The sequence below is a fragment of the Nesoenas mayeri genome (genome assembly GCF_963082525.1).
Source record: "Nesoenas mayeri genome assembly, chromosome: 25".
Classification (NCBI taxonomy): domain Eukaryota; kingdom Metazoa; phylum Chordata; class Aves; order Columbiformes; family Columbidae; genus Nesoenas; species Nesoenas mayeri.
In genome coordinates, this window is record NC_137549.1 from 3,360,470 (window position 1) to 3,383,523 (window position 23,054).

At 48.4% G+C, this 23,054-nt stretch overlaps 1 protein-coding gene across 7 annotated transcripts in view; it reads left to right on the top strand.

Annotated features, from left to right (window-relative positions):
• DOT1L (DOT1 like histone lysine methyltransferase) overlaps positions 1 to 23,054 on the top strand; it is a 77,396-nt gene that overhangs the window by 19,494 nt on the left and 34,848 nt on the right. For all 7 annotated transcript variants that reach the window (XM_080359224.1, XM_080359223.1, XM_080359225.1 and 4 more), the window contains exons 6-14: positions 109 to 203; positions 3,832 to 3,894; positions 12,622 to 12,677; positions 15,117 to 15,196; positions 15,882 to 15,950; positions 20,354 to 20,460; positions 21,177 to 21,218; positions 21,880 to 21,963; positions 22,663 to 22,897. In XM_080359224.1, the coding sequence (XP_080215350.1) occupies positions 109 to 203; positions 3,832 to 3,894; positions 12,622 to 12,677; positions 15,117 to 15,196; positions 15,882 to 15,950; positions 20,354 to 20,460; positions 21,177 to 21,218; positions 21,880 to 21,963; positions 22,663 to 22,897 (831 nt within the window). The remainder of the gene's footprint in view (positions 1 to 108; positions 204 to 3,831; positions 3,895 to 12,621; positions 12,678 to 15,116; positions 15,197 to 15,881; positions 15,951 to 20,353; positions 20,461 to 21,176; positions 21,219 to 21,879; positions 21,964 to 22,662; positions 22,898 to 23,054) is intronic.

The window sequence follows — 23,054 nt, forward strand, 5'->3', positions numbered from 1 at the left end:
CGTAGGTATGTGACCAACAAGTACTTGTTTTGGGATGTGGTAGGGTTTGGCTGTTGGTTCAATTACTTAATTAAATTGCTCTGAGGTTTGGTGTTTTGGTCATTGCAGGTGTGGGTCAGGTGGTGCTTCAAGTGGCTGCGGCCACAAACTGCAAACATCACTACGGGGTGGAAAAAGCCGATATTCCAGCCAAATACGCTGAGGTGAGTTGTTTGGGAAGCGGGTTGTGCGGACGTGCCGTGTTCGGAGGCGGAGGTGGCGGCTCGGGGTTACCGTGGAGCGTTGTGCGGGAAGGAGAACGGAGCTGTAATCCAAATTGCTTTTGCTGCGTGGGTCAGTGAGACCCGGAGGGAGCAGCAATGTGTTGGCGGGTTTGCCATTGGCGTTTGTGGAGCGCTCAGCATGTCCTGCGACGATTTCGGGACCAGGAGGTGTAAAGCTGGTCTAACAGTCATGGTGTAGAGCCTGTTGAAAAGGAAGAGCAGTGTAAGCTTCACCTGAACACCTAAATCTCTGTGTCTGAGATGTTTCTAGTACAGGGCTGCCAGAGATGAGTGTTAAGCACATCTGGGAATGAATTCACCAAACAAATAGATCTCTAAGGTTTGAAAGGCCATGTTAGTAGTGATGACCCTTGTCATGGAGGCAGCCTGAGGTTGGTTTAAGGGACAAACGGGTCCAAAACAACTTCTATTAAACCGGTGAGAAACAGGGTTTTAGCACTGCAAAAGTGACTTGAATACAGGTCCGTATATCAGTTGAGGAAAATTATTAAGGGGCAGCAACTAATACAACAGGCGGTCCACAGTGTGCATGCATGTGGCTTCACCAAAACAACGCTGGAGCCGGCCCTGAGTCTGGGAAGAGTCCACACTGAACGTGGGGTGGGATTATTTTAAAGGGATACACCCACACGTATTGAGTACGGAAAGTGTACACTCGCGATCCTGCGAGGGGAAATTTATAATACACTCTCAATCCGGCAAGGAGAAATACACGTGCAAATGTGCATGGAATATTACAGGTGCTTATGTGGAAGCACGGGAGGAAAATACAGTCACGATTCTGCGAGGATTAATTTATACACGTGCTCGTATTGAGCACGGAAAGTATAAATACACGTGCAAATGTGCATGGAAAGTAGATACACTCGCAGTCCTGCGAGGGTTAATTTACTCACCCCCGTGGCGGCGAGGCAAGCGGAGTCTCCATCCCGGGGGGGCTCTCGTGCTCCAAGAGATCCGCGCAAGGGGCAGAGCCTCGACGAGAATCCTGTTTTTATAGCCTTTCAGATGGACTGTGGGCATTCCAGAAGCTTCTCTGCACCCCCACACTGGCTATGGGTGCTCCTGAAGCCTCCAAACATCCCCCACACTGGCCGCGGGTGCCCAGCGGCTCCTGGCGCCTCGGTGCTCCCTTCTCCGAACAGCCCTGGCCAGGGGCTCTGGGGCCAAACAAAAGAAGCTGTTGGCCTCAAGCAGCAGAGACAGGGAGATGTGTCTACACCTTCCATATCGAGGAAGTTTGCATTCTGCCAAACCCCTTTTTGGTGTCCTGAAACTGAAGTTCAGCTTAGTTATTAAACTGTTGTAGCCTGACTGATGAGGCCTGTGGTGGGTATAAGTTAATGACTGTTTAGTAGGCATCTAACTAAAGTCGTCTTATAAGCAAAGCATCACGTTTAGTCGGGCAGGTGGTTTTCTTTACACCACTTCTGATTCTGTGCCAACGGGGGCACACAAATACAATCAGTTCCAAGGCAAACCGGGAAGGCAAATGAGCTCCAAGCAAACAATAACGGTTGGTCGTGCCTTGCTGCAAGAAGTTGACTTTCTTCAGTAGACTGAGCAGAAGCTTATCCCTCCGTATTGTTCAACCAGGCTGACTCAGTGTGGACGGGCTGGAAAATTACACCTTCTGAAGGGAGGGGAGGTACAAATCCTGATCCTCCTTTTCAGTGGTGTGGGCAAAATACATAAACACGGTGAAGAGGATCAGACAAAGATCGAAAAACCCATCTAGCTTCCCCAGTGGAAATTTCCACCTCTGTGCGGGAACATTCTGGTTTCGTTGGGGAGCCACTTGCAAGGCCTGGACTCCTGTCTGTGTTCGTTATTGAACTTCAGTGCTAAAGAGGGAAAGTTAAATGCTCACTTTCGCTAGTACGCCTTCATGTCATTATGCAAACACAAGGCTTTAGTGAGAATGGTTAGCGGAGAAAAAATGACCCACAAATTGAACATGAGGAGTATCGACTCGCGGGGAATCTTCAGATTCAGCAGCACAGCAGCATTTCATAAGAGCAGTGAGTGAACAAGACACACTGCGTTGTTGTTCTGGTTGTTCTGTTGACAAGGTGGTGTCAGGTTGGACAAGCGAGCGGCTGCTGCGGGACCGGCTCTCCCACCGCTCACAGGCCTGTCCTGTGGGGAAGGGATTGGATTAGGCTTCTAGTTAAGATTGGCTGTGACAACACATCTCTGGTTACTATGATAATGAATGCAGATGACTTTGGAAAGCTTCAGCTAAAGAGAAAGAATGTGATGGATTTGATTTAGTCAAGTTGTCTTAAAAAAAAATTAAAGTGTAAGTTCATACAGCATACTGAAGATTTTTGTGAGTTATCCTGCTAAGCTGTGGAGTGCTTTTGAAATGTAAAGAATTTGAAAACGCGGCTGTCAATGCACAGTTTTACTGACCCGCTGGGGGTCTCCACCGTCCCCCGGTTGTCAGTGAAGCCAGAATTCCTGCTCTGCTTCACAGGATCACAGAGTGGACTGGGTTGGAAAAGCCCTCAGAGCTCATCCAGTCCAAGCCTTGGTCCAACTCCAGCCCATTGACTAGATCACGGCACTAAGTGCCATGGCCAATCTCAGGTTCAAAACCTCCAGGGCCGGCGAGTCCAGCACCTCCCTGGGCAGCCATTCCAATGCCTGACCACTCTCTCTGCACAGAATTGCTTTCTCATCTCCAGCCTCAATTTCCCCTGGCAGAGTTGAAGCCCATGGCCCCTTGTCCTATTGCTGATGCCTGGGAGAAGAGACCAATCCCCACCTGGCTAGAACTGCCCTTCAGGTAGTTCTGGAGAGTGCTGAGCTCAGCTCTGAGCCTCCTCTTCTCCAGACTAAACAAGCCCAGCTCCCTCAGCCTCTCCGCATAGGGCTTGTGCTCAAGTCCCTTCCCCAATCTTGTTGCTCTTCTCTGGACCCGCTCCAGCACTTCAATCTCTTCCCTCCCTTGTCTCCTTTCCCGCTGCCTCCAATCTGCGCCTCCCCATATGCGCAGTCAGATCCTAAAGAGCGGGATTCTTTTCAGTCTTCGCAGACACTTGGGTGTTGTGGTGTAGGTGTAGCTGGACCCTCGCTGCCACTCACACGGGCTGTGCAGCGTGTGGCATGTTTCTAGAGACAGGGACAAGATTCTCTAAGTGTGGAGGTGCATGTTCAAAGGCAGCACGCTGGCTCCATGTCCTGCCCGCTCCTGCGCTGCCCGGCTCAGATGGGGCTGCATTCGGTGCCTCCTGCAGTGTTAAGAACCGCAGCACCGGAGCTGCTTACGGCTGTGCTGCTTTTAGCATCAACTCAGATTGTGTTGCGTATAATGCGTAATTTCGAAATGTGGGAGAAGATGCCAGCTTTGACTTTATTTTTAAGGAAACTAAACAACAGTAGTTTTCTGCCTACCAGTCCAGTGAGTGTTAATGGCAAAAACCAACCAACCAAAGCCTTGGGGGACAATGAGCACTGTCAGAGCTGCAGCTTCTTTTACTGCGATGTCACCGGTAACACAAGATGTCCTAATATGTGGTTTTGCTTTTCTTCCCTCTTCTAGACGATGGACAGAGAGTTCAGGAAGTGGATGAAATGGTATGGGAAGAAACACGCAGAATACACAGTAAGTGAAATTCAGCTGCAAACTCCATGATCCGCGCTGATGTGCAGAATGCGCAAAGTCCTGTGGGCAGTCTCGTCTGCTTCCCGTGCTCATTCTCTCTGGGAATCCTCCCAGGGCCTCTTTGCTACTGTTGGGAGCACTTTTGGGTCATTTCGGAAGCTCTTAGAAGATTCACTCTTCTAAAATGGCATTTGTATTAAATCTCCTTTTACCTTTTACTTTCTCTCCCCACTCTGCGCGTGGTGTGGGGATCCTGCTGGCTGCAATGGCAGCTCCTCCTTGGCTTTCTGATAGCTCCTGCTAGACACAAAAGCCAAAGGTTCTGTTCCAGAGACAGGGATGGTGTGGTCCCCTGGGATGGGGTAGCAGAGCTGGCGCCGCGGGGCTCGGGTTCTGGGTTAGAGCACAAAAGCCGAGGGCCCATTGACAGGATGGGTGGCTTGTGTATGGAGGTGAGGGCTGGACTGGGGCTCCCAGCGGTGGTTCATTCTTGGAAAGGGTTGGAATGAGCCGCTCGGAGGGCAAAGCGGGATCAGGAGGAGTCAGTGGATCATCTCTGCTTGATGCTATAGCAGCACATGTTGAAATAACTTTCCCCTTCCTCCAAATGTTAGTTAATCATTGTGGATGTGTTTTCCACTCCTCAATGACAGTGTGAGGCACGTGCAGAGTCACACACTGTCGTGTATCATTCCTTCCCTTTTCCTTTTCTTCCCCTCCTTAAATGTCATTAAGAAAATCTCCTCCCTGGTTCATCAGTTTCCAGTGAGGAAACGCGTTTAATCACAGTACCGTAGGAACCCACTGGAAGTTTTGCAAGTATGTGGATTTATGCTTCCCCTCCCGCTTCCCCATGGCCAGGACATGGTCTGGATGGAGCAGGTTGTTCCCTGAGTCGGTTCAGTCAGGTTCCAGTATCGGTTGGGAAATTACATATTAGAGAGCAGTGTAGGGGAAAGGGACCTGGGGATCCTGGTGGACAACAGGATGACCATGAGCCAGCACTGTGCTCTTGTGGCCAGGAAGGCCAATGGCATCCTGGGATGTATTAGAAGGGGGGTGGTTAGTAGATCAAGAGAGGTCCTCCTTCCCCTCTACTCTGCCCTGGTGAGACCCCATCTGGAATATTGTGTCCAGTTCTGGGCCCCTCAGTTCAAGAAGGACAAGGAACTGCTGGAGAGGGTCCAGCGTAGGGCAACCAAGATGATTAAGGGAGTGGAGCATCTCCCTTATGAAGAAAGGCTGAGGGAGCTGGGGCTCTTTAGTTTGGAGAAGAGGAGACTGAGGGGTGACCTTATTAATGTTTATAAATATATAAAGGGTGAGTGCCATGAGGATGGAGCCAGGCTCTTCTCGTTGGCAAACAATGATAGGACAAGGGGCAATGGGATCAAGCTGGAACACAAGAGGTTCCACTTAAATTTGAGAAAAAACTTCTTCTCAGTAAGGGTGACAGAGCCTGGAACAGGCTGCCCAGGGGGGTTGTGGAATCTCCTTCTCTGGAGACATTCAAGACCCACCTGGACATGTTCCTGTGCAACCTCACCTGGGCGTTCCTGCTCCAGCAGGGGGATTGGACTGGATGAGCTTTTGAGGTCCCTTCCAATCCAGAACATACTGTGATACTGTGATACTGTGATACTGTGAGTCCCGGGGAGGTCGGGCCGCTCTTTCCTGCTCACAACTTGCACTGGCAACTTGGACCGTGTGGGCAGTTGCTTCGTTTTCCTTTTGTTCAGAGCCATTACTGCTATTTCTGGAATGGTTCGAACCACATGTCTTTAGCGTTCCAGCAGCATGGCATCAAACTGCAGTTCTAGACGACCAGCCTTTATTTCCCGGTGCTCTGTGCCTGCTGGGATTGTTGGTGCTCTTTGGAGGGTTTGTCTTGTCACAAAGGATGCTGGAGAAGGTGATGGTGCCACCTGCCTCTGCGCGTTTCTTCCCAAAATGTCTTCGTTGTGAAGCGCAGTGGTGCTGGGTGGCGCTTTGCAGCAGGAAGGAGCCGGTTTGCAGCAGCGCCGATAACAGGCTGCTGACTCCTTCCTGCTGCGGGAGCGCCGGGCGCTTTTCCTTCGCATGAAGTGGCCATATGGCAGTTTTCCTTTGTGTCACCCAGCTGGCACGACATGAAAGGAGTTGTTGCTGAAGATACTCTGCTTACGAGCTGTGTAATTTAAAGAACAGGGCAGGAACTTGGGCTGGAATATTGCAAGCATATTGATTGCCATAGGCGGTGAGCGTTTCCATATTGAGCGTTCCGAGTGGCGGGCTGGTGCTGCAGTGAGTTTTGAGTCTCTTTCCTGACAGCTGAGCACATGCAGCACTTCTTGTCTCAGTGGCTTTCCTATCACCTTGTTATAGTGATGCTTAAAGAGAGATTTTGGTCTTTTTACATGTAGACACACAGGAGAGATTTCAATTTAGTTTTTATTGCTTCATCAAACATCCTAGGCTTACGTTTGCTTTTTCTTGCTGAAAGTGTGTTTTGTTTAGTAACTCCTTAGCTGACATTTTCTATAGGTGACTGTCGTTAAACAGGGAGCAAATTTGTCTCGTAATGTAGCTGGAAGACACCGGAAAGTATGGGATTAAAGACAGGTATCTTTATCTCTCTAGAAAACAACCTCATCCCTGCTAAATGCCAAGAGGCGTCCCAGAAATCCAAATGCTGGAGACAGAATAAGCATGAATTGAAACAGTCTGTAACCAGCGGAGCTTAACATGTGAATTCCACCCTCATGTTTTAGGCGGTCGTATAAAAAAATAGATATTTAGAGAAGAATAAAGTGTGGGAGGAGGGAAGCTTGGCAGGAGTTCAGTGGGAGAAGTCTCAGATCCCACCTGCAGCTTTGTCTGGATGGTGAGGATGGTGGTTTTGACTTCACGCATGGAACAGCTGCCTGGCTGCAAACGTACAGACGGGTATGTAAGGCAACGAGCAATCCTGGAGCTGGGTCTGCAGCCTGTGTCATCTCTTTATTTCGTTGTTTTTAGTTGCCAAGAGCCCAGTACAATTCTGAGTTTCCAATACAAACGGTTTTTGATTTCTCTCTGAAAAGCGATCTGCTATTTAAAGGCTTTTAGCCAACACCGTACTGGCGAGGCAACGCTTGGTTGTGCCAGATCTGTGACCATCAGGTTCACTTTGTCACCTTCCCCACTGGAATATCCTTGTTACTGCTGGGACTTCTGAGCTTGGACACGTCAATTCTGAAGAGCAAAGTCCAGTGACAATATAAAATATAACCCCTGATTGCCCGGCTGTATTTCTGTCCTATTTTGTCCGCAGCCACAGAACGCAGTCTCTCTTGAGAAGTGCTTCCATACGAAACACAGTCAATACGCACGGGTCTGTTTGGTAAAACATCCTCATCGGGCAGTCGCTTTCGGGTGATAACCACGGGTTAAACTGCTCCGGTAGCTGCTGGTGAAGGGTCCGAGGGCTCCGGGAGCTCAGGCTGTGGCTGCTCACAGGGGGCATCACTGGGCTTGGGTGCCCAGATCCCTTTGGGAGGAAGGTGGCTCGGCGTGTGTCGCTTTGGGAGTCTCCTGATCTCCAGCCATTGTAGGTGATCGCATCTCATAATCCTGTTAAACGAACTGAGTTTCATTTTAAATGATGGGCTCTTCAATCTCATGATTCTAATTGGAAAATTGAGACAAAACCCAACGAAACAAAAAGATCCCGAACAAATAACAAACAAGAGAGTAACCTTTTCTGATAAGAATCTTCCTTAGTTTTTTGTATTCAACTGTTTCAACTCGCTATAAATATTTACATCCCTGTGCTCTGGTGGTTTAGTTTCAGTTGCTCCTCAGCTTCCCTGTGTCTAATTCCCGACCGGTCAGAGGCAACTGTGTTCTTTGCTCGTTTTCACTCACATTCAGCAGGAATGCCTTATACTTGAGGGCTTTTTGCATTGGTTTGGACTAGAATGTCCTATTTCCAACACGTCTCACTTCATTTCAATTCCTTTTATCTTTTTGTTTCTCTTCACATGGAGTTCTGAGGTTTCCAAGATGAACCTTACCCCATTCTTTTCAGGAAAACCATTGTCTGAAGGAAACAGGAGACTTTTCTAAGGTCATTAGGCCTAGATAATTAGAGTCTTTCTTGGGGGATTTCTGCACATGTGCAGTCATCAAAAAGCGATATTGCAATTAAGAGGCAGATGGGTTTTCATGGTTTCTAACTGTAAATATCCTCATGTGGCCTCAAAACCGGAGCCGTCTCCAGGTGTCCGGGGCACGACGCTGGTTGTGTAGCAGAAGGTGCTGATGTGTTCTAACCGGGGTGCCCTTGGAGGAGTTGTCCGTGTGTCCTCAGTGCTGGCTGCCTGTTGTTCTCTGCTCAGGATGGAGTCAGTCAGAGCTCAGAGTAGATACCTGTGCTTGCACCGGGACCTCCTGCTGAAGGATTTATTTTGGCTTTGCTGTTATAACAGAATAGCTTTCCCTGTTCCATAAAAGCTTGTTTGAGAGAGCAGTGTAGGGGAAAGGGACCTGGGGGTCCTGGGGACAGCAGGGTGACCATGAGCCAGCACTGGGCCCTTGTGGCCAGGAAGCCAATGGGACCTGGGGTGAGTTAGAAGAGGGTGGTCAGTAGGTCAGAGAGGTTCTCCTGCCCCTCTGCTCTGCCCTGGGGAGACCACACCTGGAATCTTGTGTCCAGTTGTGGCCCCTCAGTTCCAGCAGGACAGGGAACTGCTGCAGAGAGTCCAGCGCAGCCACCAAGATGCTGCAGGGAGTGGAGCATCTCCCGTGTGAGGAAAGGCTGAGGGAGCTGGGGCTCTGGAGCTGGACAAGAGGACACTGAGGGGGGACTCATTCATGGGGATCAAGATGGAAAGGGGCAGTGTCAGGAGGATGGAGCCAGGCTCTGCTGGTGACAACCAGGGACAGGACAAGGGGCAATGGGTGCAAACTGGAACACAAAAAGTTCCACTTAAATATGAGAAGAAACTTGTTGGGGTGAGGATGGCAGAGCCTGGCCCAGGCTGCCCAGGGGGTTGTGGAGTCTCCTTCTGTGCAGACATTCCAACCCGCCTGGACACCTTCCTGTGTAACCTCATCTGGGTGTTCCTGCTCCATGGGGGGATTGCACTGGATGAGCTTTCCAGGGCCCTTCCAATCCCTAAGATTCTGTGATTCTGTAGTGGGAGGTGGAAATCGTCTCCAAATCTCCAAATTCAAAGCAGGAAGAGCCAGGCTGGCGTTGCTGATGTCTCGGTGGCCGTGGGCACACGCTGTCTCCTCAAAGCAAAGCCCAGGAGCTCTTAACGCTGGAAGCTCCCGGGGGGTTGGAGGTGATCTTTGTTGTGCATAAATCACTGGAAGCCTGGCTTCTGTTAACTGGGCTCTGATCGAGTTTAAGGTGCCCCGTCTGGCTCGTTTTCCTGGAAACCTCCATTCTGAGCAGAAGCAGAGTGACTTGTGTAGGAGTCGCATTGTCTCTTGTTGCTCGATAGCAGCTGCTGGTTTGTGGGAATAACTGACGTTACCTGTACTTAAAAACTCCCGTGGCTTAACAGTCCGTGCAGCTGGGGAAAGTGTGAGACATCTGTTTGTCCCAGATATTTTTGAATGCCTTATTTCAGCGGGAAACTCGATGTTTTGGTATTCGAAAAGCCCTCCAAACGTCCCCTGTGGCTTTGAAACCATGCCACATTTTGGAGGTTTGGCTTCGTGCCTCCGGTTATTTTTGAAAAGAACAGGAACCTAAAAATAACCATGTGTAGTCTTGCAGGCAGAAAGGACTGGTGCTGTGCGAGCCGGGCGTTTGCACGGAGCCCGCTGGAGCGGGGGCTCTGCGGGGATATTGACGCCTTTGCGGGGCCGCTCGGGGTGTCACCGCGGGCACTCCCGGCAGCTTTGGCCACACGGGGCTCGACCTCCCTCACCTGCTCCCGCGGGCCCCTCGGTGCTCACCCCGCTCATCACCCTCTGGTTTCTTCGAGTTACAGCATCTTATACCGCTGAGCCTATTCCTGCAGCCTCTATACGTTTATCTGTTTAAAAACAAACCATTTTGACTTCTAAATTTAGAAACAATGCAGGCTGGCGGCTCGCTGGAGCGGATTTCACTGAGCTAATTATCCTTTTGGATAAAGCAAGTCTCCTGCGTTGTCTAATCAGATGAAAATATCTGCGTTACAGATGGTCCCTTCCATTCATTATTCACTAAGGAGATTAAGTTTTGCGGAGAGGGGAGGAACGCGAGGGGTGGGGACGCTGGGACGAGCTCCAGAGCTGTCACCAAGGGCTTTGCAGGGGCTGCCACCCCCATGGGACCTTCATGGACTGTGTTTCGAGTGGTTTCGCTACTGCAGCACTTACTCAGGAGTTACTGGGTGTGGGTATTTCCTTACTGGTTGTTCTTTCACTCTCAACATTACTGTAAACTGTGGAGCTGACTGGGATTTTGGGGGTTTTCTTGGACTCCCCGTGTCAGTCGATGGGGGAGGCCGAACTTTCCCCTCTCATGCTGCTGTTTATTCAAGTGCAGTAGAAGAAGAAGCTGGTTGTCAGGAGTGTATCAGATGGCTCCTGTACTTGGTTTTAGACGCAGCAGATCCAGGAGGGGGGAAAAAAGAACCTATTTTCTCCCAGCAACAGTTGACCATCTGGTTATTTCTGTACTCTAGTATTTTTCCTGGTGAGATTTTCTCTCAACTGTTGGCTAAGTATGAGCCAGGGTAGCATTACACTACAAAATAGATGGGTTTGAGTGGGGCTGTGGTTTATTTGAATTGTTACACGGCTACATCATGCCAAAGTAGACAGGGAGAAGAAGTGTTGAGCCTCCATGTGTTATATCGGGTTCAAACACGGAGATTTTGGTTATAACCGTGCTCTTTCTAACCACGGGACAAACATATAGTGTAACCAGATCCCAATCGGGTATAGCAGCCACTTCGATTGCATTTCAAGACCTTTATGTGAAGCTTAATATTCCAAAATAGTTTCATGTTACGCTGGTTCTTTGTTCTCTTGCTAGACTATGGTTTAGAATCACGCTTCCTTCTATTTCAAATGTTTTTCTTTCTCCCGTTAGTGTATGAAAACCTCATGTAGACATTAGAAACTGTGGAGCGGAGGACGGGAATATAGCAGCTGACTTGCAAAAATTGTGAAATAAATACAGTTACCTTGCATGTGGGTTTTCCTCCACTGGTCTTGGCTGCTCAACCATGAAACCGTCTACTACACGAACAAATAAGACTTTGAGACAAAATTATCTCTTAAAAATAATCTAGAGGTGGCCTCAATTCATGAACAGGGCATAGAGCTCACGAATAGAGCTCCAGAAAAAGTGTTTCCGTATATCACAGAATCCCAGAGTGTCAGGGATTGAAGGGCCCTGGAAAGCTCATCCAGTGCAATCCCCCCATGGAGCAGGAACACCCAGATGAGGTTACACAGGAAGGTGTCCAGGCGGGTTGGAATGTCTGCACAGAAGGAGACTCCACAACCCCCCTGGGCAGCCTGGGCCAGGCTCTGCCACCCTCACCAAAAACAAGTTTCTTCTCAAATTTAAGTGGAACCTCCTGTGTTCCAGTTTGCACCCATTGCCCCTTGTCCTGTCCCTGGTTGTCACCAGCAGAGCCTGGCTCCATCCTCCTGACACTGTCCCTTTCCATATTGATCCCCAGGAATGAGTCCCCCCTCAGTGTCCCCTTTTCCAGCTCCAGAGCCCCAGCTCCCTCAGCCTTTCCTCACCCGGGAGATGCTCCACTCCCTGCAGCATCTTGGTGGCTGCGCTGGACTCTCTGCAGCAGTTCCCTGTCCTGCTGGAGCTGAGGGGCCACAACTGGACACAAGATTCCAGGTGTGGTCTCCTCAGTGCAGAGCAGAGGGGCAGGAGAACCTCTCTGACCTACTGACCACCCCCTTCTAACCCACCCCAGGTCCCATTGGCTTCCTGGCCACAAGGGCCCAGTGCTGGCTCATGGTCACCCTGCTGTCCCCAGGACCCCCAGGTCCCTTTCCCCTACACTGCTCTCTAATAGCTCATTCCCCAACTTATACTGGATCCTGGGGTTGTTCCTGCCTCTACACTTTCCCTTGTTATATTTCATTACATTTTTCCCTGCCCAACTCTCCAGAACTCTGGTTTAGAACTGTTCTGATGCTGCACCGAGTGTCTACTTTAGGTTGGAACATACAGAATAGGGTGTTGTTGGTGCTTCTGTTGGAGCCGTCGCTCAACGCGAGCGAGCGCTGGAAATGGAACGCTCGCCTCGCAAAGGGAGGCGAGTGGAAACAGATCCAAGCAGCCGCTGCTTTGATGTTCCCCAGGTTCTGATATGAACCATCGTCTGACTTTCCCCTTCCAAGTGTGTCATCATCATGAATTATATAGTTGTGTGTTATTTTTTCTCTCTTATCTTCCATCCCCAACCCTCCTGTCTCGCTCATGGCGCAGCACGACCCGGCCCGTAGGCTCCTCTTATTTCACGAGCATAACCGAGGAACATTTATGTGTGGAAAAGCTCTGTAGTTGTGGGCATTGACCTGGGGCTTGATGTGGTTTCATCAGAAAGGTACTAGATAAGTCACTGAAGTCATAATGTAATATAATTATTGCCAAATTCGGCCTTTATTCATAGTAGGGTCTCTGAGCGGATACCGCATGTCTGGCTTGGTGCAAAACAAGGGGACATGGGGCAGAAAGGAACAACGTTAACTTGTGTGTGTTTTTGTGTTCTTTTGTCTGTTTTTAAGCTGGAAAGAGGTGACTTCCTTTCGGAAGAATGGAGAGAGAGAATTGCAAACACAAGGTACAGTACAGCAATTGAACGCTGCTTTATGAACTGAATATTTGGGAGTTTGTATAATGGAAATTGGGAGGCCAGCCAGCTTTTTATATAGAATTTCCATAGCAAATACCAAAAGTCTATCTGCCAACTTTTATACTGGCCTCTTTAGATCCTGTTTTCTAACTAGAAGAATTGGGTTTAAATGCATGTCCCGTGATAGCACATACAAGGGTGTATCCAAGATAAATTCTGTTCTACAGAGAAGTATAAACTTGTTTATTTTGCATATGCTTGTAGTTTATGTCAGTGACTCTGGCAAAACACCAGTTATCTTGGCTATCGGTGCACACAACTCTGCTCACTTTCCATTAAAAAGAAACAGGGCAAAAGACCCAAGTGAGTCTGTTCCAGCTTAAATTGTGAATTCATTTAAGCTGCTTGTCTTGATTTATTTCTGTGAAGATCTGCACAAAGGGTCAGATTCCTTGTGGATAGTCACGAAAAAGGGGAGTAAATTGGTTAAAAGCAATAAAATATTCTTCTGTATTTTTAAAGGCTTTGCATTCTTTCAGCCTTATGGACAGATAGAAGGTGTAAAAGGGCCACGGTGGCATCCGGGGAATGGGAGACAATTGTCAGAGAGGGCTCGGAAAGTCTCCAGGGTTGTGGCAGTTTCTGGATCCCTTCCAAGACACAGTTTTAAGGGTTCTCCATCAGGAAGGCGTCTGCTCGCCTTGATAACTTCTGCATTATAGCCTAACTCAGTTAAGTTTCTGGAGCTACCGTTTGAATTGTGGACAGACTCGTCCCAGCCTTCAAACACAGCGTGGTTTAGCTTCGTTGTTTGCTCTTCCAAATGCACACTCCTCTGCTCTCTGTGCAGCTTCCCTTGGGACAAATTTAACCGTTTAATGGTACACCCGGCTGCACGCAGAGCATTGGGAGAGACCCGCTTTGTGAGGCGTGCGGCTCGTTGCCCCCTGCGGATCCACAGCCACCTCACTCTCTGACACTGAAATGCAAGAAGCAGCAGCTTTTTGCTGCCAGCAGTCGGGTGTTCGTGCTTGTTCTGCATGTGCCGGGTGTTCACATCAGCTCTCCGAGCATCTGATGGGTTCACCCTGGATCCGGCCCCCCTGAGAGGCCGAGCTGCCATTTCCCACTCAGGGAAGGTGCGTTGGTACCCGCGCTGGGTTCCCGCTGGTGCTGACACCAGTGTTCCCATTAACTGTACTGGTGGCAATACATACCAGGAGAGGCTGGAGTCGAGATGGCCTGGAGGCTCCTGCACCTCTCTTGTATGCACACAAATATGCCAGAATGAACACTGAAAAAATATATATATCTGGCAAGCTATATTCCCCTTCCTTTCCTGGATGTGTTCTAGTCCCATTAATATTCCTGGCTCCTTTGCAAGGCCTCTTTTTTGGCACATGGAGGGAAGGAGGAGGAAGAAACCCCTGCTCGCCTTACTTGCCAGGCAGGGTTTCCCAAATTTCCAAGAGCAAGGCGTAGCAAGAATAACTCTTTCCCTTGGTATATAAACATTATTTTCATCTGTGGTTTTTAATAGCTTTGGCTGCTGCTCTTAAACTCAGTGTCCTTGTCGAACATGTTTCGTGCGTGGAGGCTCTAGGAGGGGAGTTCTCAGACAAACCTCTTGCAGAGAAATCAGTTCATGTTGAAGCGGTTTGCCAGACAGGTTTCGCATTTCGGGGTGCGGGTGCTCAGCGGCTTGTGCGAGATCCCAAGAGGTGCTGGGGACTCTCGCTGCAGGAAAACAGGCACCAGGGACAATTAGACCAGGCTCAGGCTCTTCAGAATAAATCTGTGATGTGTTGTGTTTCTTTCGCAAATATTTTTATCAGTTTGCACTTCTACCTATGTGTAGGTTTCTTTGTTTCCATACGACTGTTTTTATTTCGGGAACAAAAACCTAACTCAGAAGGAAAGAGAGATGCAAATCCTCTGGTGTGGGTCGGGTGAAGTGCTGGATTTGGGACGGGCAAAACGTGCTGAGGGATCTCAACTCTGTCTTTACATTATGGGGGAATTTACAGCTAGAAAAGAAAACAGATATTGATATTTTGCTGTGATACTTGAAGAAGTAAAGGTGTGTTTGTTGTGTCAGACTGTTGCTTTTCACGTCAGCGCGTCGGTAGTCGCTGTGTTGGCGTTTGATCCCCCATGGCAGGGGCGTGAAAACGTTTTGCACGTTGGTTTTGAGACGTACGGTGCAAAACTCGGCCATGAGAGGAACCGCCAGAGCTGGCTTAGATATAATTCCATGGGTGGTTCTGTGAACGCCGAGGGGGAAGCGCTGGCCGGTGTCTTGGGGTGCGAGGAAAGGAAGGAGCTCTGTAGTTGGGGACGAGCAGCTTGGTAAGTGGGGTGGTTGTATGCGGATACTCGGGTGCCACCTGCCTGTCCCTGTTCCTTAACTAAACCATTATCTTGCAGTGTTATTTTTGTGAATAATTTTGCCTTTGGTCCTGAGGTGGATCACCAGCTGAAGGAGCGATTCGCGAACATGAAGGAAGGTAACAAATGGAACTTAAACCTTTTTCCGCTTGCTTTCCCGCTTACTGTGGGAGCGTCTGCGCCGCAATGGGTGTTTCTTTGCCTTCTTGCTTCCCGTATTAATATCTACTGTGATCTCCCTGCTTAGTCGGGGGCACATTTGCCTGTGGGGCAGGAGGAGCCGCTGACAAAACCTGCCCTACACAGGCCTGGCCTGGGATACCGGCCTCTGTAACAGCACATTTGGTTCCGTTACTGATCCTCTTGTTACTTGCCACGTTTTTACTGGGTATTAACTCAGAAGTGTTAAAATGGGGACACTCACCGGGTGTCTCATGCAGTTCCCAAGAAGCCCCATTGCGGCCGGTGCTGGCGGGAGGCCCCGTCACCCCAACGTGGCCGGCCATGTCTTTTTACTTCCCAACCGCTTGGATAAGTAACAATTATGACAGAAATTACAAAAAAATAAGTATTTCTGAAAATAAAAACGCGTGGCATGAACAAAGAAGCTGTGGCTTCCCATAGCGCAGCTTTGCGTGGACTAAATAATGTGACTTTTGGGCTCTGTTGCAAACGATAAAATCCCCAAACTTAAGCTGTTTGATCAGGGCTGCTCCTCAGGGCTCTGTACTGGGTTACATTAATAAGTTGTCATTTCTAGAAGGAACGATGGTAGCTGACTTTACCTTTATTTCTTTTTTCCAGGTGGGAGAATTGTGTCCTCAAAACCTTTTGCACCTCTAAACTTTCGAATTAACAGTCGAAACTTGAGCGGTATGACTCCCCTTTTTATTATTTATTACCATTATGCTCTATTTGTTATCTGAACACATCTGTAGAGGGGTTTGGTTGCTTTTTAAGGAGTTGTATAAGTCAGTACAAAAGTGCTGTTGTATTGTTATAGTGAACATGTCAAAGTGACCTCTGTTTAATATCAGACAAACAAAAAGAACCCCATGTTGGAACAAAGAGACACACTTTTGATGGGTCATCCTGCTGCGTTTCTGTCTCTATAATGTCAGTGTTTCTGTCTCTATAATGTCAGTGTTTCTGTGTCTCTAAAGTCGGTGTTTCCCTGACTGGGCATCTTTTCTATTTGAAGAGAAATAAAGTGTGTCAAGGGCGTGATTAATTTCTTTAACTACGAAGAGCTGCAGTGACTAATTGTATGCAAGTTCCTTATGCTGTAACTGTCTAAATTTGGACAGGTAAATCCCACTGATCATGATTTATGAGGCTTAGAGCCTGAAATGTTCAACTTTGATCAAACAGACCTATCCCATAAACACCCAGTTGCTGCGTCTGTTTTATTGCCAACAAAGTTAGTGTTGTTTCTTCTCTCCTGAACGCATTAGACTCGAGATTTGACAGTGTTGTCCATTGCGAGTGTGCGAGCTGCAGGTCAATGAGGTTTTGAGATTATTAACGCGTCATGTTGTTGCTTTTGCTTTTTTTCAATGCTAATTGTTGAAATGTTTCAAGCGAAAGGACGATCCACGCTGGGTTTTACACATAGTTATTGTGCCCAGTGCAAAACGCTCCCTAAATTTGAAACCCGCCTTATTCCCCTCCCTGTGCAAACACGGGCAGTAACATACTGAGTTACAAACCTCAGGCTGTGCTTTCTGGTTTTGGCCTGACGCTCATGGTAAACGGCTTTGCAAGAACAGTCATTTGAAGACTGTCACACAGAATCCCAGAATGGACTGGGCTGGAAAAGACCTCAGAGCTCATCCAGTCCAAGCCTTGGTCCAACTCCAGCCCATTGACTAGATCATGGCACTAAGTGCCATGGCCAATCTCAGTCTCAAAACCTCCAGGGCCGGTGAGTCCAGCACCTCCCTGGGCAGCCATTCCAATGCCTGACCACTCTCTCTGCACAGAATTGCTTTCTCATCTCCAGCCTCAATTTCCCCTGGCAGAGTTGAAGCCCATGGCCCCTTGTCCTATTGCTGATGCCTGGGAGAAGAGCCCAATCCCCACCTGGCTAGAACTGCCCTTCAGGTAGTTCTGGAGAGTGCTGAGCTCAGCTCTGAGCCTCCTCTTCTCCAGACTAAACAAGCCCAGCTCCCTCAGCCTCTCCCCATAGGGCTTGTGCTCAAGTCCCTTCCCCAGTCTTGTTGCTCTTCTCTGGACCCGCTCCAGCACTTCAATCTCTTTCCTGAGCTGAGGGGCCCAGAACTGACCACAATACTCCAGGTGTGGCCTCTCCAGTGCAGAGCACAGGGCAAGGATCACTGCCCTTGTCCTGCTGACCACTCTGGTTTGATACAGGACAGGACACCATTGGCCTTCTTGGCCACCTGGGCACACTGGTGGCTCATGTTGAGCTTCCTGTCCATTAGTCCCCCAGGTCCCTTTCTGCCTGGCTGCTCTGCAGCCACTCTGTGCCCAGCCTGGAGCTGCAGGGGGTTGTTGTGGCCAAAGTGCAGCACCCGGCACTTGGCCTTGTTGAACTTCATCCCATTGGAATCAGCCCATTTTTCCAGTCTATCCAGACCCCTCTGCAGAGCCTCCTGCCTTCCAGCAGCTCCACACTCTCTCCCAACTTGGTGTCATCAGCAATTTTGCTGATGATGGTCTCAATCCCCTCATCTAAATCATCGATAAATGTCTTAAACAGGACTGGACCCAACACTGACCCCTGGGGGACACCACTAGTGACTGGTCATTAAGGCATTTCACCGAAATAGCGCTGTTGTGAGTTATTTTTACTAAGCTTGAATTGTTGCGAATGTCCCGCGCATCAGACACCCCCAAACTGCCGTTTTCCTTGCACTTTGATATTATTTTCTGTAGCACCAGGTAGTTTGGAACTCTATTAAGCATTAGACCCTTCCCTGCCAGTCCTTTGTAGACTCCTAGTGGAAAATTAAAGGGAAAAAGGCAGAACTGTGCTCCTAGAAATCCTCAGACCTCCAGAGTGCCGGGATCACTCTGTCCGTCCGCTAATAAGACAAAGAGCCCCTAAGTAAAACCCGCTGGCTCTCGTGCGGCACTCTGCAGCTGGGGGAAATGCAAGAAGGCACTTGCGAGGTTTCAATTAGGAGACCTGCCTACATAAATACATTTTTTTGGCCTCTCAAGCCTGTTCTTTCCTGGCTTCTGAGCGTTTTGTTTTCTCTCGCTTTGCGAGATTTGGGAGGCTGCAGTTATTCGAAAAGTGGTGGGGAGGCAAAGGGGCCAACATCTACTACTTTTTTTTCCCCGTAATAAATCACAGAATCCCAGAATGTCAGGGGTTGAAGGGCCCTGGAAAGCTCATGCAGTGCAATCCCCCCATGGAGCAGGAACACCCAGATGAGGTTACACAGGAAGGTGTCCAGGCGGGTTGGAATGTCTGCACAGAAGGAGACTCCACAACCCCCTGGGCAGCCTGGGCCAGGCTCTGCCACCCTCACCCCAAACAAGTTTCTTCTCAAATTTAAGTGGAACCTCCTGTGTTCCAGTTTGCACCCATTGCCCCTTGTCCTGTCACTGGTTGTCACCAGCAGAGCCTGGCTCCATCCTCCTGACACTGCCCCTTTCCATCTTGATCCCCAGGAATGAGTCCCCCCTCAGTGTCCTCTTGTCCAGCTGCAGAGCCCCAGCTCCCTCAGCCTTTCCTCACACGGGAGATGCTCCACTCCCTTCAGCATCTTGGTGGCTGCGCTGGACTCTCTGCAGCAGTTCCCTGTCCTGCTGGAGCTGATGGGCCACAGCTGGACACAAGATTCCAGGTGTGGTCTCCCCAGGGCAGAGCAGAGGGGCAGGAGAACCTCTCTGACCTACTGACCACCCCCTTCTAACCCACCCCAGGTACCACTCCTCCCTGCTCGGTGTCACCAGCAAACTTGCTGACAGTCACTTTATTCCCTCATCCAAATCATTGATGAATATATTGAATAACACCGGCCCCAGCACTGCCCCTGAGGCTCTGCACTGGATCCAGGCCTCAAATGGACTCTGCCCATTGACCACGACTCTCTGACTTCTTCCCTTCAGCCAGTTCACAGTCACCTCACTCCCCGCTCATCCAGCCGCACTCCCTCAGTTCACTGTGAGGATGCTGTGGGAGACTGTGTCAATGCCTCACTCAAGTCAAGGGAGATCACGTCCACCGCTCTGCCACCATCCATCCATCTTGTTATGTCCTCATAAAAGTCAATGAGTTGGTCAAGCACGACTTCCCCTTGGTGGAACCATGTTGGCTGCCCCTAATGACTCTCTTATCCCTGATATGCCTTGAGATGGCACCAAGGAGAAGTCATTCCATCAGTTTCCCGATTATCAATTCTTTATCAGTTTCAGCCTTTCATGAGGTTTTTCATGATCCTTTTATTCAGCGGGGCTTCTTTTTTGAGTGTGATTCGAGTTGCACGGCTTGCCTGTCTGTCTATTTCTATCTAAAGTATGAACAGCTAAATAATTTTTAAAATATAGTGGAAAAGATAAAGCTTTAAGAAGCAGGCGACCTTTTTCTCGATGCCATTTTTGTCCTTAGTGGTGCCATCTGGAAAAAGAAATGGAAATGTGGAAAGAGTTGGGACAAACCAAAACAGGTATTGAAATGTGGTTAAAATAGTGGTTGAAGCTGCTGAATTCTAAACTGTGCTTTGACTCCTCGGGGTGGTTTTCTCTTTAATTAGAAGTGTGCCGGAATTTCTTCCCAGTCGTGCCTCTCAGCGTTCGGTGGTTGTGGAAATGCTTCGACACATCCCGTACCTATTAATTCTGGGGAACAAAACAAATAAATGCGAGAAAGCAAACAGAAAACATGTTTGTCCCCAGTCCAAATATAGTGCAGTTCCAGTTTACGTGGGCTGGGTCTAATGACGTTCTAGTCCCGTCTCATTAAATCCTGCCTGTTACTGCAGATGTGTTGCTGCTGGTTCCTCCTAGAAGTTGTCTGAGACACACAAAAGTGACGTTTGTTCCAATCTTGTGCTGGCACATAATTTTCCTTCAGAATAGTCTGAAAAAATAAAAGGTAGATCTTCCACATTTATGTTCTGTAGGGTGCACGTAGCAAGAGAATAAGAAATTGCTATTTGAACTCCCTGCGGTGCTCTGTTAGAACATCGCTCTCCCAATGCAAACCTCCTGTTTTGATTTCTCAAGGGCTTTTGCTGTTACGGGGCTGATTCCAGTGGGGTAGACCTGAGCTTGGCCGCCCTAACTCCGCTTTCTCCCCATAGATATCGGCACTATCATGAGAGTTGTGGAGCTGTCACCACTGAAAGGGTCTGTGTCTTGGACCGGGAAGCCAGTTTCTTACTACCTGCACACTATCGACCGAACCATAGTGAGTACAGAGACGGCAGCGCTTCTCTGGCTGCTCCGCAATGGACACGCCAACCTCAACCGCGTTCTTGAGAATTGTTTTCTTGCTCATTCGCTCTGTGGGTCTTTAATTCTCCACTTTGCTTTGTGCTGTACAGACCATTTCGTTGTATCGTATTCAAGCAGTAAATCTCAATTCCAGGTGAATTCTCAGTTGCTGTAGAACCAGCCCAAGCTCCATAACTGATGCATTCGCTGGGTTGGGTTTGGTTTTTTAGCAGTTAAAACCAGGTAGAAAGTTAAACTTTTATGGAGAAATTGTCTATTCCCACACTGAGATCTTTGCAATAAGACTCTTTTTCCAAGTCTGCTGTAGTCTAATAATTCCTTTGTTAAAGAATACACTAGAATGCAGATAAATAGTTTAATGGAGTACAAAAGTGAAGCAGCTTCATTGAAAATAACCTTCTGCCGAGGGGAGATACGTGACACAAAGCTCTAAAACAAGAGTGGGCAGTGGTTAAGATGATAGAACCTCGCTGAAGCTCAGATTATGTCCTGCTGCTCAGCCTGCCTGTGTCACCAAAGAGAATGAATGGAAATGGCTTCTTGATGTAGCTTATCAGAAGAAGCCGGTCTGAATTTCCACAATTCTGCATTTATCTTAAAACTAATTTTGTTCTCATGTATTCATCTATAGTGACTTTGACAATGACAATCTTATCTTTCTATTTGCAGCTTGAAAACTATTTTTCTAGTCTCAAAAATCCAAAACTCAGGGTAAGTTTCAGTCGTTTTCTGTCGAAAACTCAGAATAAAAGTACTTCCCTGCCGCCAGAGTTCTTAAGCAAATGAAACCTCATCCAGAAGGGCTCTGAGCAAGCTCGTTGGAATTCCCTGTTCTTACTGTCTAATAGAAAATGAAGCTTAAGAGTTGCTGCTTTTGTTTGGTTTTGGTCTCCTCTACAGTCATGGCTGAAGTTGAATTAGGCGACAATTAATGGCTTTGCCATTTCGAGTCGTGAAAGATTTTCATAGTGATGTAGCGACACACGGGATGTTTGGAATATAGATAAAGCTATTTCTTTATGTATATATTATTTAAACCAAAACCTGTAACAGTGTGATCTGGGGGCAGATTAGGAGGGGCAGAAAAAGGGAAGAGGTTGGAGTTGAGTCTCTTCTGAGACGTGTAGTTGTGGGCAATGCCGTGCAAAAGGGCGACCTGCACTTACCTCCCTCTTCCCACTGAGTGCTGCCTGAGGCCAGGGCAGTTTTTCCCTTTGCTGGTAAGAAAACGTCATTTATTTAATTAGGCATCGTATGATAAGAGCAGTTACACATGGTTCTCGTAGAAATCTAAGCTGGGACGCGCGGGATCTGTGTTAAAAAGTGATAAATCTATGAGCACATGGTTAAATCTTTCACAATGTTTTCCCAGGAGGAACAAGAGGCAGCTAGACGTCGTCAGCAAAGAGAAAACAAGAGCAACACGACGACTCCAACGAAGGTTCAAGAAAACAAGGTGAATATCCTGCATTTTAATCGAATCAGTGTGTTTTTAGCTGTGTGTGAGCTCAGGAATAGCCTGAGCCAGTGTGCGCACTGTGTGTTCTGAACACGTGAACCGACAGAACTGCTGCCATGGACAAAAATAGGATGGAGTGACTTAACAAAAGCTGCACTTGAATTGTAGCAGCAGTTGTGGACAAAAGGTGCTGCAAGGTGGCCAGTGGTTGTGCACCCTCACCTGGCTCCAGCACCACCTACAGCGCCTTCCCTGGGTCACAACCCACCCAACGCAGCTCAAAGGCTGCTGGGTCTCTTCTGCAAACACTCATTTCCATTCTCATTCCATTGCATAACACTGTTAGAAACACAGTGACTGTTCATGCACTAAAATATCAAGTAGTGGATGTACTTTGACTTTTTCATGCAATTCGGCTGAAGAATGTAGTCAATACGGGGTGAATAATCAGCTTTTCGTAGACAACAGTTAGAGATTTCCTTTTCTGTAATAAGTCCAGAAGAGAATGAGCACAACTCCTTGGGTGTTGGGGGCAGCTCCTGTCCCAAGCGAAGCCACTTCACTGGCAGGTTATTTAACTACAATGCATCAGTTTCATGAAGTTATTAAACAAAGTTATTAATGCTTGCTTAAAAGAAATGCTGCATATGGAGGTGAAAATCACTAAAGAGCTTTTGGCTTTTAAAAATCTTGTAGGATTCTGGTGCTGAAGAAGAAAAGACTGCGGCAAACTCTGTTAAAAAGCCATCTCCCTCCAAAGCACGGAAGAAAAAGCTGAGTAAAAAAGGAAGGAAAATGGCAGGTAGGAAACGAGGGCGTCCCAAGAAAATGAACACTGCAAACACAGAGCGCAAGACCAAGAAGAACCAAACTGCACTAGAACTCCTGCATGCTCAGACTGTTTCCCAGACATCTTCATCCTCTCCTCAGGGTGAGTTCAGGGCTGGCACTGGGATCCTCTCCTGCCACCTCAGCCCAATAAGTATCTAAGGCTCTGAATACGTGCTTGGAGGTCATTCCTTTTAATTGCTATGTTTAGTTTGGTTTTGTGTCATAAGCAAGGGCTCCCCTTGAGAAGGTGCTGACCG